At 40.0% G+C, this 17,178-nt stretch overlaps 1 protein-coding gene across 2 annotated transcripts in view; it reads left to right on the top strand.

Moving 5' to 3' along the window:
* The first annotated feature begins 318 nt into the window (after positions 1–318).
* Positions 319–17,178, top strand: part of SPART (spartin) — a 31,821-nt gene continuing 14,961 nt past the window's right edge. Inside the window, exons 1-4 of one of the 2 annotated variants that reach the window (XM_006057532.4) lie at positions 319–457; positions 9,631–10,442; positions 13,803–14,000; positions 16,324–16,479. In XM_006057532.4, the coding sequence (XP_006057594.2) occupies positions 9,633–10,442; positions 13,803–14,000; positions 16,324–16,479 (1,164 nt within the window). In that variant the 5' untranslated portion in view covers positions 319–457; positions 9,631–9,632. Of the gene's footprint in view, positions 458–616; positions 806–9,630; positions 10,443–13,802; positions 14,001–16,323; positions 16,480–17,178 lie in introns of those variants that run through there. The other variant, XM_006057531.4, reaches the window with a different exon arrangement.

Below are 17,178 nucleotides of genomic sequence, written 5' to 3'. Positions count from 1 at the left end.
ACATTCCCTGTCCACGCACCGAAACTATCTTATTAACTTTAAAGAACATTTAAAGAAGCGTATGTTTACTTTGATTTTCCTTTTGACTTTCCATAATCATAAATGGAATCAGCACATTTGCTATTTAACCTTAGCAGTCAGGAACTTAATTTTTTTTTTTACCGTGCTGTTTCTACAAACTTTTAGCACACACGGCTGCCCCTAACCATCAAGCCTCAACGCCCACAGCTCTGGACCACTCCCTCCCGCGGCCTGGGGTCCGCAAGAGAGTAAGAGACTGCGCAAGCGCCGGACCGTCGACGTGGCCGGGAGACCCTAGTTGGGGAGTCCGCGCTGAGTCGCTGGCTCAAGTGGTTCTTCCCTGGCCTTCGGGCCTTTATCTTTTACTCCCTCTAGAGTTTTATGGTGACTCAGACATTCCAAGTGGACTGACTTCGCCGCAGAGGCCATTTAGAAGGTCTGAGCGGACAAAACTGAGGCTGGGAGGGCGGGGGACGAGTCCGCGACGCAGCGGGCCCGCGTGGGCGTCACGTGAGGACCGAGCTGCGGGAGCCGCGCGCTCGGGTCACGCGGGAGCCGCGCTGGCGGGCGGGGCTGCGCGGGCGCGTGACGTGGCGCGTGACGTGGCGCGCTCCGAAGCGCGCGCCTCCTCAGGCTTTGTCAGCCCCGGCGTGCGGGGCTCCGGGACCCGCGGGTCAGTCCGCGCGGAACTCTGGGGGCCGGCGGCGGCGGCAGCGGCGGCACCGCGTCTGAGGGAGCGGACTCTGCGCTGCGACCGAAGGGCCGGGCGGTCTGGCAGGCACAGGTGGGGCGGCGGCCGGAGGGAGGGAAGGAGTCGCCCCTGCGCGGACCCCACCCACCCAGGGCTGGCGGGTGGCGTCGGCGCCCCGGGCCCGCGGCGCGCTGGCCGGGTGGGAAGGGCCGAGAAGGCCTCGGGCTCCCATCCAGGTCTCAGAGATGGAACTTTCGTGGAAGGGAGCGGTTTCGGGAGGGATTCGTTTGCGAAGTTCTTAGTTAACCCTCACCTCGTGTATCTGCGGAACCTTCGAGCTCGCTACGCCCCCTCCCTGTTTACTGTTGGGTTGGAGGGCGCCGCCTGCCCCCCTCGGGTGGCGGTCTTCCCGAAGCATCTATGGACCATTCTGGCCTCCCCAGCCCCGCTGTTTACCGATTATTCACCCTCACCCGGCGCTTACAGCTTAGTGAAAGTTCCGAAACCTTTCTTTATAGAAAGTCAGCCACATGGGGGTGGGTAGCTCATGATTTTACTCCTTCGAAAACAGTTGTTCGTGTTTTGGCGGGGGCGGGGGGGTGGGGGGGGGGACTGCGCACTGCAGAAGATCCCTCCGACTTAATTTCTCTGCCTGGAGAAAGTTGCTCTTGGAATGCGCAGTTTCGTGACGAGGCATTATTGCGTTACTGTAGGGTTGGCCCAGTTCGCCACTCTCTTAATTGTAAATGAATTGGTTTACTCTGTTTCTTGAGGATGCTCGAGATTTGCTTTATTGCATGGTAATTTAATGAGCTTGTCTTCATTGTTGTTGCCTCTGAAATGCGTGGCCTCAAAATGTTTAGGAATTCAACAATTTTCTTTGAAATTTCCGAACGCAAAAGTAATATGAGAAGGCCCCCCTGCCATTATAAGTGGAGGTACTTTTTGTTTCGCTCTCTTTTACATTAGCAGACTTAAGTTGGTGACTTTATGTGAAACGTATTTGGAATAAGAAGCTCTTCTCTCCTGCGCTGTCTCTTACCTGTGAGGCTTTGTGAAATGTCACTATATATAGTTCCTCTAGCAAGCCAAAATAGGGTGAGTTGCTACAGAGGCAGTTACAGATAGATATTTGGGAAAAGTTCCTGCTCCTTTTGTTTGTTTGCTTGGTTTTATTTTGTAAAGGGCTTTCTAGGGAGATGAATGCTGCTGCTACTGCCGCTGCTGCTAAGTCGCTTCAGTCGTGTCCGACTCTGTGCGACCCCATAGACTGCAGCCCACCAGGCTCCCCCGTCCCTGGGATTCTCCAGGCAAGAATACTGGAGTGGGTTGCCATTTCCTTCTCCAATGCGTGAAAGTGAAAAGTGAAAGTGAAGTCGCTCAGTCGAGTCCGACTCTTCGCAACACCATGGACGGCAGCCCACCAGGCTCCTGCGTCCATGGGATTTTCCAGGCAAGAGTACTGGAGTGGGGTGCCATTGACTTCTCCGGGGAGATGAATGGTTATATTATTAAAGACTTCTTGTGATATTGATTGTTAGCATGATTGTTACTACTTTTAGTGTTTATGCTGCTGCTGCTAAGTCGCTTCAGTCGTGTCCGACTCTGTGCGACCCCATAGACGGCAGCCCATCAGGCTCCCCAGTCTCTGGGATTCTCCAGGCAAGAACACTGGAGTGGGTTGCCATTTCCTTCTCCAATGCATGAAAGTGAAAAGTGAAAGGGAAGTCGCTCAGTCGAGTCCGACTCTTCGCAACACCATGGACTGCAGCCCACCAGGCTCCTCCATCCGTGGGATTTTCCAGGCAAGAGTACTGGAGTGGGGTGCCATTGCTTTCTCCCAAGTGTTTATGAGATTGAACTAATAAAGACAAAGTGGTTGGTTCAGAATTGAACTTCTTTGCTCCTAGTGTTTTTTTTAAAGTGTGCTTGTGCTTGCGCGTGCGCGCGCGCGCGCGCACACACACACACACACACACACACACACTGTTACATGAAATAAATGCATTTTACTTTTATTAGAACGTTTAAAAAATAGGTTAAATGCGCCATTGGTATCTGGAGCCAGGTTTTGATTTGTGATTGAAAATGAATGTAGTGGTGTAGGTATTGTTTTATTTGATACTTCAGATTGACGTTTCAAAGACTTCTGTTTTCAACTTTAAAAATTAAAGTGCGAAGTCATGTAATAATAGTTTTTATCTTTTCAAGACACTTTATAAGCACTTGACTATGGTTAGGAGTAGGAGAGACTTCTTTGTTTTTAAGTCACCATCGTATAGTCCTTTTTTCTGTGAAATGCACCTTCTCAGAGAGTACTGAGAAAAAGCAAATCCCGTAACAACCACAAAATAAAAATGTAATATTTTAGTAGAAAGTTTCTTCTTTCTGTGATGAGATTACCAAGTACATTTCATCTGCTAGATCTCCAGGCTGTTCTACTGCCATATATATATATTTTTTCCTCTTCAAAGTGAAGACGACAGCAGCAGCTGACCCATGGAACCCCCCCTCCCCCCCACGCACAAATGGACGTGCGCGCACACACCTGTCTTCCCTGTGAATAGCCCCCACCCCCTTCCTCCAGTGACACATTTAGGAAATCTTTCAGCTCCTTCTGTGAAATAAGTTTTAAATAAAGATGTTTGCAAGGTAATACTGCTTCTACCGAGGGTTCCTTTATCGTGCATGCTTTCTGTCTTCAAATGCTATCTACCCTTTAAGACTTGAGCCTGAAGTCTAAGTAACTGAAACACTTCAGTTACCCTTCACACCTCCTTCACTCTGCTCACTACTTGTTCATATAGCGGGAGGTTTAACTTTGTAGTTAGGTCATTTTCTTGACAAATACTATTGAGCCTGACTCTTTGAATCTATCTTTTCCATTTACCACCTCATTGACTAGTTCTTGAGCAAGCTGCTGAGTATTTGTTAAACATTTTCTAAATCAGAACAACCCTCCAAGGATATGAGGAGTAAATGGAGCATATAACAGTGCCGAGCATATCCAGAGAGCTTAATAAAAGGTAGTAAATTACGGTGCTTCTAAGTGTCACAGACCATGTGTGTCTCATGTTTGCAATATAATATCATAGTGAGTGGATTTAGAACTGTGTTTTTAATTTACTTGTGAACCCCCAAAATAATTTGTGTAAAACAATTCCGCTTGCATAGGTTTAATTGGTTTATAATGTTTTGCATTATACTCTCAGGTGGTTGGAAAGGATGCAGTATCCCACATAGTATAGATACATTTTAATATAAAATTGGTTCATCACTCTTAACTGTATCTCATGGGGTATAATATTACACTTTTATATACATCACCCTCAGTTTTTAAAATATATGCTATTTTACATGGTTCCTTTTTCTTGGAAATTGTACTTTGATTTTATCCATTTCTACTTTTACTCACTCCTGAGTATTCTTTTAATGTAATTTATTTATATTCAAAAGCTTTTTATTCTCTGTCATACATGTCTTTAATAAAAATACTTGTGTAAGTTGAAACTAAGTTTCAAAATTTTTCTTTGACTATAGCTCTAGGAGTTTCTTTTCTTCTGGATTGAATTATTACAAGTAGTAATAGAACAGCATAATACCTGATGGATTTTGATAAAGGATAATTCAATATAAAAATGGAATTTTAGTGGAAATTTATATCTTAAGGAGATGAATAGTTGGGAGTCATGCCTAAAATTGAAATCAACACCTGTGACTTTGGGGCTGTTTCATTCTACCATGAATTCTGCCTTTCCATGCTGGGAAATACACCATAGTAAAAATAGAAACGAGAGTGTGGTATATTTGGTAAAGTTTTGCAAACTGGGAAGATTGTGAAAGGAGCTTGAAAGAGGAAAAGCAATAGCATGATAGCTAAACTGCAGGTCTGTTGCCCATAGGTCAGTTTTAGTGAGAAGGGATCTGAAAGCCTTTTTCTTAAAATTGTATATGTTGTTGTTACATGTTCCTTGACAAATCTTCATGTTCCCCTCGGTACACAGTCCCTCATTTAAAGACCATTTGAGCTGTGGTTGTCAACAGGGGATGATTTTGCAGCCAGGGTACGTTTTGGCAATGCCTGGAGATTTAAAAAAAAAATAATTTTACTTATTTATTTTTTAAATGTTTGGCTGTGCAGGGTCCTTGTTGCCTTGCGGGCTCTTCTCTAGTTCCTGTTGTGACTTCTCTTGTTGCAGAACATGGGCTCTAGGGCACTTGGGCTTCAGTAGTTGCGGTTCCCAGGCTCTAGAGCATAGGCTCAGTTGCTTCGCCTCAAGTGGGATCTTCCCAGATCAGGGATCAAACCTGTGTCTCTTGCGTTGGCAGGCAGATTCTTTACCACGGAGCCACCGTGGAGACATTTTTGATCGTCATGTGGTGGGTAGAGGGGGTCGCTGCTTCTGGCACCTAGTAGATAGAGATCAGAGTGGGGATAAACATCCTCCAGTGATCAGGACCGGAGAAGGCAATGGCACCCCACTCCAGTACTCTTGCCTGGAAAATCCCATGGATGGAGGAGCCTGGTGGGCTCCTTAGTGTCCATGGGGTCGCTTAGGGTTGGACACGACTGAGCGACTTCCCTTTCACTTTTCACTTATATGCATTGGAGAAGGAAATGGCAACCCACTTCAGTGTTCTTGCCTGGAGAATCCCAGGGACAGGGGAGCCTGATGGGCTGCCGTCTCTGGGGTCGCACAGAGTCGGACACGACTGAAGTGACTTAGCAGTGATCAGGACAGCCTCCCATAACAAAGAATTTTCCAGCCCAAAATGTGAATCAAACTGAGATTGAGAAACCCTGATTTAGAGGATTCGTTTTGGAATCAGACTATCTAATTCTGTAATCTAAGGCAATGGGTTAGTAAACTCTTTTCAGTAGATGGTAAGATGTTTTAGGCTTGTGGGCCACATATAATCTCTGTTGCATATCCTTGTTTTTATAATCTTTTAAAAATATGAAAGTAATTCTTAGCTCCAAGGTCTTTCAGAAACATGTGATCTAAAGCAGTTAAGGCCTTCAAGCCTCATTTTTCTTCCTCCTGCAAAGTACTGGTAACAGTAACAATGTCTCAAGAGTTGTTTGTAAGGACTGAATGAAATGAACATCTAGCTTGGTCTCCAGCACACATTAAAAGCTCTGTAAATGGCGTCCTTGGTAGTCATGGTGTCCTGTGTAAGTGAAAGTCGCTCAGTCCTGTCTGACTCTTGGCAACCCCATGGACTACAGTCCATGGAATTCTCCAGGCAGGAATACTGGAGTGGGTAACCTTCCCTTCTCCAGGGGATCTTCCCAACCCAGGGATTGAACCCAGGTCTCCTGCATTGCAGGCGGATTCTTTACCAGCTGAGCCCAAGGGAAGCCCAAGAATACTGGAGTGGGTAGCCTGTCCCTTCTCCAAGGGATCTTCCCGACCCAGGAATCAAACTGGGGTCTCCTGCATTGCAGGTGGATTTTTTTTTACCAGTTGAGCTATCAGGGAAGAACATGTGCTATCCTATAGCACAGAGCAAAAAATTCCAAGTCACAGTGTTGTTCAAGACCGTGTTCAAGTAAGTCATTTGAACAAACTTAAAAAGAGTGCTGGTTAAATTCCTGGGTCAGCTTGCCATAGCCTGTGTAAACCTCTGCTGTCTTGCTTTCTGAACTCTAAGCCTGCTTTTATCTTAAGGAGGGTGGAATGCAGAATTTCTATCCCATGATGTCTGAGGAAAGAAAGCATTCTACTGGCATTCTGTTCTAAAGACAGATTCCAATGTGGGGTTGTCCGTTTTCATAGGGGATTCAAGGTGGGACAAGTGAGATCTCTGATGATACTCGATTGTATGTGATGTTTTCTAAATTGGGGACAGATATGTATAAATGTACACACACACACACTCTCTCAACTACCGTGAAGTCCCTGTATGTGACTGACCAGTGGTTTATTTTTCAGGTTAGAAAGTATAGTTAGGCTAGTTTGGTGATGCCTTTATAGTGCAGATGGTTGCTAAAAGAGCCTTAAGTCCTTTAAATTATCCTATCATTATAATTTTTACTGAGATCACAGGAAAATAAAACCACAGTGTCTGTAGTAGGCACATCTGGGTATTGAGGGCTTGAAATGAAGGTAGTTGAAATTGAGATATGCCTCAAGCATAAAATACACACTAGGTTTTGAAGACTTAATGCCAAAAATAAGGAAAACTATCTCATTAATAATTTTTATATTGGGTACATGGTGAAATAATATTTCGGATGTTTTTGGATAAATAAAATGCTATCACTGAAGTTTTTTACTTTTTAATGTGGCTATTAGAAATTTTTAAATTACATATGTAGTTAACATTTATAATTGTGTTAGACAGTGCTGCTCTAAAGCTTTAGTTTATTTTTAAAAATTACTAATTGTTTTTATCCTGCACATAGAAAGAATTAAATATTTTTATAAGGCTTGCAGTGAAAATCAGAGATCCCACCACCCTGGTCTCATCCCTTACTCCCAAAGCTTGTATCCGTTTTCTTACCACTTCTGGTCTTTCTGTCTGAATCTATAATAAATAGGATGCTTATATTGTTACTTTATTTTTCAGTGTTAGGCATTGTCCATTAACTTTCTAGTAGGAAAGATGAAATTTTAGGTCTCCCATGCTGTACCACAGGCACATAAACTTTCTATCCATTCATCTTCCCATCTTCTCAAGATGGTTGTATTATAATTTAGCTTGTATCAGGATTCATTATTTATATTATTATGATATTAATCAAAATTGAAACATGCAGTACACTGATTACTTTTCTTTCTAACTCAGCATCTTGTTTTCCTTGGGGTTAATAATTGTCTTGATTTTTATTTCCTTAGTTTACCATGTACTTATTGCTGATTAAACCCTGAGTCCTCTCACAGTTAATATAGATCTCTTCTGAAAACTTAAGAACACATTAGGTATTTTCTTTTATGCTCTTTTGAATTAAAGCACCCAGTCTTCTTTCCAGGCTGGAGAGAAATAGTGTTCTTGGGCTTGGTTAGGAGAGATCTGAGGGTCTACTTTGTAAATTAGCTTTGACTCCATCCCTTATTCAGTCCTTACTCTCTCTCCCAAAGGAGGACTGAATCTCATCAGTTCCTGTGCCTTTTGGAGGTTCTACCATGAAATATATGTGGGGCTGCCTTTCTGGTTTCCTGATTGACAATGTAGGCCTCCGCTTTCTCAGATCTGTTTTCTGAGTTGCGGTATCTGCTGCCTCTTTCAGAAACGAAGCACTGTTGACTCCCTCCGCCCTCCCTTTTTGTGAGTTTTGGGTCCATTATTTGTTTTATTAATGGATATAATAAGGTGAAATATAGTGCATTAATCTTAAGTTTACAGATTTTTAATATATGCCTGCACCCATGTAATCACCACTCAGATCCAGATAGAGAGCATTTCCGTATGCTATAAGGTCATCCCCTTGTGTCCCTTTCAAGTCTATACCAGCACCTGTAATCATTGTTTTTGTTTCTGTCATCAAAGACTAGTTTTGCCTGTTCCTCAAAATCATACAGGATAGTAGTCTCAGTATGAAATCTTTTGTGTGTAGCTTCTTTTGTCCAAAGACTTGGTGAATCATCCGCATTGCGGGCATCAATTAAAAAAAAATCCTGTGTATTACTGCATAATATGAACATGCCACTGTTTATCCCTTCTCCTGTGGGTGGGCATTTGGATTGTTTCGAGATTTTGGCTTTTGTGAATAAAGCTGCTCTGAATATTATTGTACATATTTTTGGTGTGTATATTCATTCATTTCTCTTGGTTATATACCTCTAAGTGGAATTGCTGGATCATAGAGTGGGTGAATGTACCTTAGAAATGCCAGACTTCCATAGTGGCTGTACCATTTTTCACTCACACTAGCAAAGTATATGACAGTTCCAGTTTCCATCTTCTCTAACATTTGCCAGTATTCAATTTTAGCCACCTGATAAGTATATATAGTTGACCTTGAACAATGGGATTAGAGGTGCCAATCACCACATAGTTATAAATCTCTGTATTACTGTCTCTGCCTCAGACATAAAGGAATTGATAAATAACAAGGGCAGAAAACTGAAACACTTTGGATTGAATCAAGACACAGACCCTCTTTCTTTTGATTCCACATGTTGTGATGACTCCAATCAAACACAAACTTTTCCCCACACTTAATTAAAGAGCCATAAAATGAAAATACAGTACTGTATTTATTGAAAATAATCTATGTATAGGTGGATCCATACTGTTCAAGGGTCAGCTGTAGTCAGCTGGGTTTTAGTTTCATTTCCATGAAGGAATCACGTGTTGAATGCCTTTTCACATGGCCATTTGGGAAGTATCCGTTCATGCCTCTTTCTCATTGAAAGGAATGGTTATGCTTTTTAAATAATCTTGTGAGTCACTTTAATGGAGTTTGGGGAGAGAAGAGGGCTAACTGCATGTGAGAAACCTGCCACCTTTAAATGAAAGTAAGGTAACTTTAAAGCTTCATTCAGGTACACCCCCCCCCCATTTCTGTCCTCTCCAGTATGTGATTCAACTTCATTTTTAATTAGCTGCTGTAATCCAGAAGTATAATGAGTTTTAGAATGAGACTCTTTTGTTCCAACCTAAAAGATATAGGAAACTTTTCTTTCTTATAAGAAACTGGAACAAGAAAATTATTCAGTAGCTATATTCTGGCTTATTCTCTTAAATTTTTAATTAAAAAGATAGAAGCAAGAGCAATATTTATCCATTCAACAAATACATATTGAGTGTTTCCTGTATGTCACATCTAAATAGGCTTAGGAAATACATCAGTAAACAAAGACAAGCAAGGCTCCAGTCCTCTGAAGTATATTCAGGTGGGAGGAATTGATACTAAATAAGTAAACAAATATCTAAATAAGGTAATTAAAAATATATTTCCTGTTTTGCAGAAATGGAACAAGAACCCCAAGATGGAGAACCTATTGAAATTAAGATCATCAAGGAAGCATACAAGAAAGCCTTTGTATTTGTTAATAAAGGACTGAATACAGATGAATTAGGTCAAAAGGAAGAAGCAAAGAACTACTATAAGCAAGGAATAGGACACCTGCTTAGAGGAATCAGCATTTCATCAACGGATCCTGAGTACACAGGTCCTGAGTGGGAGTCTGCTAGGCAGATGCAACAGAAAATGAAAGAAACGCTACAGAATGTACGTACCAGGTTGGAAATTCTAGAGAAGGGTCTTGCCACTTCTCTACGGAATGATCTTCAGGAGGTGCCCAAGTTGTATCCAGAATTTCCACCTAAAGACATGTCTGAAAAGTCACCAGAGCCTCAGAGCTTTAGTTCACTTCCTCAGCACAGTGAAGTAAATGGCGGCACTTCAACTGCAAGTGCAGAAGCAAGTAGTTCACCTACTACTTTGTCCTTGCCGTGTCAGAGTCATCCGTCCGAAGCACCTCCTGCTTACACTCCCCAGGCTGCTGAGGGTCACTACACTGTGTCCTATGGAACAGAATCTGGGGAGTTCTCGTCAGTCGGGGAGAACTTCTATAGGAATCACTCTCAGCCACCTCCTCTTGAGACCTTAGGGGTGGATGCAGATGAGTTGATTTTGATACCAAACGGAGTACAAATTTTCTTTGTAAATCCCGCAGGGGAGGTTAGTGCACCTTCATATCCTGGGTACCTTCGAATCGTGAGGTTCTTGGATAATTCTCTTGATACCTTTCTAAATCGTCCTCCTGGATTTCTCCAGGTAAGCCAGAGAAAGAGATAAACAAATTTGAAATATGTGTAGAACATATTACTTTTATTTGATAATATTTATGATGTGTCCAAGACAGTGAATGCAAAAAGGTTACTATAATTTCTAGTTCCTTTTTAAATTCATGAAATTTATGTGCCTTCAGCATCTACGTTTGTATTTGACAACATTTCTTTTTCTTTAGATATAAAGTCTTGTTTTAGTATTAAATTTGTGATGACAGGACCTAAAGGAGATTGGAATATTCATCCTTTTAGTTTTTTATCTGAAGAAGAAACCTAATAACTTTAATTTCAAAAAGGGATTTGTGTAACTCTTGTGTGAATGTGTAACTTTAAATTTCCACAAATGTTGTCAGGCCCCCACTGAGGGGCCAGACTGGGCTAGATGCAGCCTGGTGTCCAGAACAGTGGTTCTCAACTAGTAGGAACCACCCCTGCCGTCTCCACACACCCTGGGGTATTTTGACAGTAGTGGGGACATTTTTGGTTGTCACAGCTGGGACTGGGGTGTGTGCTGTTGCTCCTGGGATATATAGTGGGTAGAGGCCAGGCATACTGCTAAACATTAAACAGGATAGCTCTTATCAGTTAAAAAAAATAACTGAAAATGCCAGTCATGCCAAGATTAAGAAACCATGGTCTACAAGTAGAGACTGTGATGATGATTATCTGAGAAGCAATTCTAACTTTCCAAGTATATACATTTACCAGGATACACTTGGTCCAAGAGCAAAGACTGTTGCTAAATAAAGGTGGAGGTTAGGACACTTATGGAATTCCTGAGGTATTCTGAAGGTGAAATTCCTGAGGTATTCTGAAGGCGATGGTCCAGTATCAATCTGTTTTAGTATGGGGAGATGGGTTTCTGGAAGTACAGATTCAGTATTCATTGGATATAACAAAAGGATCTGCATGGCAGGGAGATGACTATTTGAGAAGGCAGGTAGGCAGGTGCTTTTAAAAGTCCAGGTGATGTGGTTTAGCTACAGTACTAGTTATCTACATTTTTTTTCTTTCTTAATATATTTTCAATTCTTATGCAGCTTTTACTTTATAAAGTTCACACGAAGGTTGTTTACACATAGTTGGAGATTTACTAGGAGTGTATGAAGGAGATATCTGGGAGCATTGTTGGAAGAAAGATTTCATTAGTGGACAGGAAGAATAGTGAATCATAAGTTATTTTTTAAAAAGAAGCCTTAAGGTTGAAAAGAGTAGGCTTATTGATTCTGAGGAGTCTGATAAAAGATAAAATATTTTCTGCTGAACTGATAATAAAATGGCATTGTAAGAGTGGAATTTTAAAAACCTTTGGGTCCTGGGCTACTGGAGGTTCAGGGAATGAAAATTTGAAACATTCTATTGATTACATGAGCTCAACCATTAAAATGACTTGTCCTTTAGTAAAAATTTGTTCTGTGCTTTTAATTCTGTTTTTCTAGTAGCTCCTATTTTGAGTCTTAAATAAAAAAGTAAAATTGTACCCAAAATTTGAGTCTTTTTAAGGGACTCGCATTTACATGTGTTCAATTATTTATAACAGTGTCCTAAAAGAGAGTTGCCATGTGTTTACTGAATTTTTTGTTCTTAAAAATCACTATTGCTTTATTTAGGAAATTAGAAATTAATTTAAAGTTGGCAGACTAGAATTATGTGGCTTCTAAAAACTATTTTTTTATTGAATTTAGTTTTAATATACTTTTTAAACCTGTCAGATTTGTAGTCAATTCATATGGAACTTGGATATGAAGTTGCTCTGTGAAAGTGAAACTGGGAGAAGTCAGCAGTGGTGGGTGAGCTCACCAATCTATAATACTCTGCCCTGAAAAAGGTCTATAAATTTTATTTGAGAAGATTTGAGGATACTCCATTTCAGTTAAGGTGACCAGAATGTAGTTTATCTTAGAGAAATAATGACACAGTAAAAGAAACCTTTCCCTAACTTTCATCATTTAAGTGTAACCATTACAATTTTTTGTTGTTGTTAAATCCACCACCTGTTATTCATATTTTTTTAAATGTCTATTTTTTTAACTTTATCCTAAGCAATAACAACTGTGAAATTGAGGAAAAGAAGTTGTATTTTTCCCTACATATTTCAATACTGAAATATGTTGCTACTCAAATTTAAATAGTCTGTATATTACTTGAAGTCATTTCACATACTACAGATGGTTATATATCATACTTGGGAAAACACAGCCATCAGTGTTATTGCAACTTGTCTGAAGTTTGATTTTGATGAAAGCTGGAGAGTGGCTTTTAAAATGACTAAAACAAAGATAATCCACTAAAATAAGAATTTGAAAATGTTTGTTAAGCACTTTTCTAGGAAAGAGTCAGACTTGCATGCTTGATCTCTACATATTTGTATTCTGTTGGTCAGAGATGTGATAGTACACCAGAATTTTCCATTGTTTATATGAAACCTTTCATCTCTTTGACTCATATACATCACACAATATTTGATGATAATCAATTGTTCTTCCAAGTTTCTTAATATTAGAAAATGTCTTGGTGAGGGGAAAAATTATATTCTGGTCACTGAAAGAATAATGGAAATTAATACATTTGGATATTCTGATTTAAACTTAATTTCTTCTGAATTTAGATCTCCAGGAGGTGAGTTTAAGTCTTAGTTGATAATCTGACCTCCCCGTATGATGTTGCCGGGCAGCTTTTGGTTTAACTTCAAAATAAGATAGTAAATCCATAAATGTAACTTAATATTCTTGCTCTATCAGATCAGGTTGGACTTAGTAAAAACAAACAAACAAACAACTGTGGTTCTAATTAAAATAATTGTTTAGCTTCTCCAGTGGCAGATAGCATGTGTTTAAACCCTAGCTTCACTTTTTGGTTGTTGACTCTGAGCAACTTAATTAACCTCTCAGTGCCTCATTTTTTTTGTGGTTAAAGTGACACTAACCAACTTCATGGAATTGTTTTGAGGATTAAATCAGTAAATACATGTGGAGTACTTAGAAACAGTTTGATTTTATTTAATTTCCACAGAGATGTTTAATAATAAAGAAAAGCTTAATTTACTTTGACTATTATTTCTTTAAAGCTAGACTCATTATCGGTTAACAGTGGGCTATTTCAGGGCACTGGTTTTAAGACTGTTAAATTAGAGGAGCAGTAAGATTTTTAGCACAGTTCCTGTGTTTTGCAGGGGAATCAGGCTAGCAAATGATTGATTTTTATTGGGGGTTTGTTGATGCTGATGGTTCTACAAAACCTTATAAAATGCATTTCAAACCTTAAAGTGTGTATTTGCTAATCAAACAATATTTAAAACCTCAGTGAAAACTTTGTTAATTGATTTGTTTTTAATTAATCCTTTCAGGTTTGTGACTGGTTGTATCCTCTAGTTCCTGATAGGTCTCCAGTTCTTAAATGTACTGTAGGTGCCTACATGTTTCCTGATACGATGTTACAAGCATCGGGATGCTTTGTGGGGGTCGTCTTGTCATCTGAATTACCAGAAGATGACAGAGAACTCTTCGAGGATCTATTAAGACAAATGTCTGACCTTCGGCTCCAGGTAACTTGTGTGCCACCTTCAGGATGAAAACCTACTTTAATGTAATCACTCCTGCTTTCAAAGAAATTGTAATAAGCTCCAGTTTGATCAGTAGGAAATAGTATATAATTTGCTTGTGTGTTCACAAATATTTAATACACGTTGGGAATTGGCTGTAAATAATGATTATTGTGGTCTCTGAAATCAAATTGTCTCGATTTGAATTTGAACTCTTGCAGTTAATAGCTGTCTACTTCAAGTTGATCTATAACTGAAAGTTACCTGAATGTTGATCTTCCCTATACTTTAGTTTCTTTATCATAAAATAAAGATAATAACATCTACTTTATTGGGCTATGATGAAGATTAAAAGTTAATGCCTTAAGACACTTACATCAGTGCTAGCAAGTAATGTGGGTATTAGCTCTTGTTATGACCACTGTCTTCTCAGTTGGAAAACTGGGCTCAAAGAGCCCAAAAATGGGACTCAGTGGTGAAGTGGAGGTAATTTCAGCATTGATAGTGAAGTTGCTCAGTTGTGTCCGACTCTTTACGACGCCATGGACTGTAGCCTACCAGGCTCCTCGTTCCATGGAATTTTCCAGGTAAGAGTACTAGAGTGGGTTACCATTTCCTTTTCCAGGGGATCTTCCTGACCCAGGGATTGAACTAGGGTCTCCTGCGTTGCAGGCATACGCTTTACTGTCTGAGCCACCAGGGAAGTTAATTTCAGCATTAGCAGATGGATAGTGTTAGATGTTTTAGGGGTATGTCTTGAGGAACAGGTTTTGTCTCAGGAAATTGTCTTTGTTCTTATGATGAACGAAGGCAAAATGTGATTTAAAAAGTGGTTGGTCATCCTGTGAACTTGCCTCATTTAACCCATTTTCTCTGCCCAATACTGATCTGTTTTAGGAAGTTGAAATAGAGTATAATGGGGATGTTTTCTTTAGCTGTTCTTGCCCATCCTAATGTAAGACAAGGGAGGAAACCATTTTTGATTGTGCATATTGACAGTTATTAGAGGTTAAAGAAGATTGATAGCCTGGGTAATATATACATATATAGTATATATAGAAAACCTTTTATTTTCTCCTTCAATCAACAGATATTTAGAATTCATTATTTAACCTGGTTCTGTGTTAAATGATGGGATGGTAAGAAAGAACAGAGGGGGCTATAAAAATACATATATAATAGCTTCTATTCTTGAGCATGTTAATAGTCTGTTAAATAACAATAGTATAGTGTAATCGATGATGGAAAAAAGTAAAAGGAGGTCAGGGAGGATTTCACAAAATAGTTTTGAGTTCAGTTATGAAAGATTTGTTCCTTTTATCTCAGAAAGTAGAATCAGTCCATACCTATATCAAACATTTAAGGGCAAAGGTGATGGGAGCAGATCACCAGGTAAGAGATAGGTCAGAGAGTCATCTCAGCATTAGATTGTAAGAACAGTATATGAGAATGACCTGATAATCTGTATGAACTAAAATGCCACGTATTTAAGCTATGCCAACAAAACCTATGACCCCCGTACGGAAGTGTGTGTAGCCTCAGTATGCTCAGGAGAGTTTACAAAGACAGCACTGTGGTCAAATGGGTGTGGGTTCAAATCTAAGCTTTGCTGTTTCCTAGCTGAAGACAGTGACATTTTTAAGTAATCCAGACTTTTTATGGAGCTGTTATTCTCTTTACCCCTACATTCATTTGACCTGTATTTCCAAGCTCTAGGCAAGAAATTAAACTGACCTTTAGTTTAGTTGTTTATGTCCTCTGTTCAGTTTTATTTTTCGGTTGCATGTTATTTTTAGTTTTCTGTATTGTCCTAGAACTCCAACAGTAAAGAAAAGCTTAGTTACTCGCTATACTTTTGACTTGTCTTTACTCTTAAGCATTCATTCAGCAAAGTGTAGGTAAGCAGATTACCTTCAGTGTTGAGTGCAGAAGTGAAAAAACAAAAGCAGCCTTCCAACAATGCAGAGTAATTAAACTGGATATGAGTTCCTTTAAACTCATTTAGTCCTATATGTGTTTCCTGAAACATTTATTATTTAATTAAATTCAAATGTATTTGCATCTGATTTTGTGATCACTTACACCAGCAACTGCTGTAAGTTTATCTCGCATACCTTTTTGTTTTTTGAAATTTACTTTAGGCCCTATCCCGTGAACCAGAGAACTCAAAAAGGTTTGAGATTTGGTAATGAGACAAAAATATAGAGAAAGACTAGCAAAAGTAGTTGTAAAACACTGTCATTTGAATAAGTATATTACTGCAGCATGATGCACCATAGCTTAGAAGAAATGTGAATTTGAACTAAACTGAGTCCTTTATTCCTAGACCAACTGGGACCGGGCAGAAGGAGAAAATGAATTCCAGATCCCTGGAATATCAGGATCTGCCTCTGACCAGTTGAAGGAAGCCAGTGGCACTGACGTGAGACAGCTGGACCCAGGCAGTAAAGATGTGCGTCAGAAGGGAAAACGAGGGAAAAAGGTAAGTAAAGTGAGTGAAAAATCAACAAGGTATGAGGGTGTGTTCTAGCCTAAAGGTACCTTTCACCAGTTTATTTATAAGATCCCCATTTACTAAAGCAGAGCAACTTGCAGACCACAGAGTGATCACTGGTAAAGTAATTAGAACCAGTGTTAATGTTTCCCTTTCCAAGTATTTATTTAAACTGTCTTAAACAAGAGTCTGTGTTTGGAGGATACATCTTTTCCAACTATTGGAAAGATTTTTATATTCACATTAATGATGCATATGCTTTTTTGTTTTGTATTATCTTCTACCTTCCTATATACACCAAGATCTTGGGTCTAGGTATACTTTTCCTTATACTGCCATTTTTATTCAGTTCCTTATTTCTTCATGTAGTCAGCAGAACAGAGAAAATGGCCTTTTAAAAATATATATTTAGCATTTTTTCTTTCATTTCTTAGATTCTGTGTTATGTACCAAATGTTGAATTTGGATTAGAGGTCAGTAAGTATTTATTGAGTGCTAGAAAGCTGCTGGGAGGGGTGGGAGCAGGAGGAGAAGGGGACGACAGAGGATGAGATGGCTGGATGGCATCACTGACTCGATGCACATGAGTTTGGGTGAACTCCGGGAGTTGGTGATGGACAGGGAGGCCTGGTGTGCTGCGATTCATGGGGTGGCAAAGAGTCAGACACGACTGAGCGACTGAACTGA

This window comes from Bubalus bubalis, chromosome 13, assembly GCF_019923935.1.
Source record: "Bubalus bubalis isolate 160015118507 breed Murrah chromosome 13, NDDB_SH_1, whole genome shotgun sequence".
NCBI lineage: Eukaryota > Metazoa > Chordata > Mammalia > Artiodactyla > Bovidae > Bubalus > Bubalus bubalis.
This window is presented reverse-complemented; position numbering and strand designations above follow the sequence as displayed.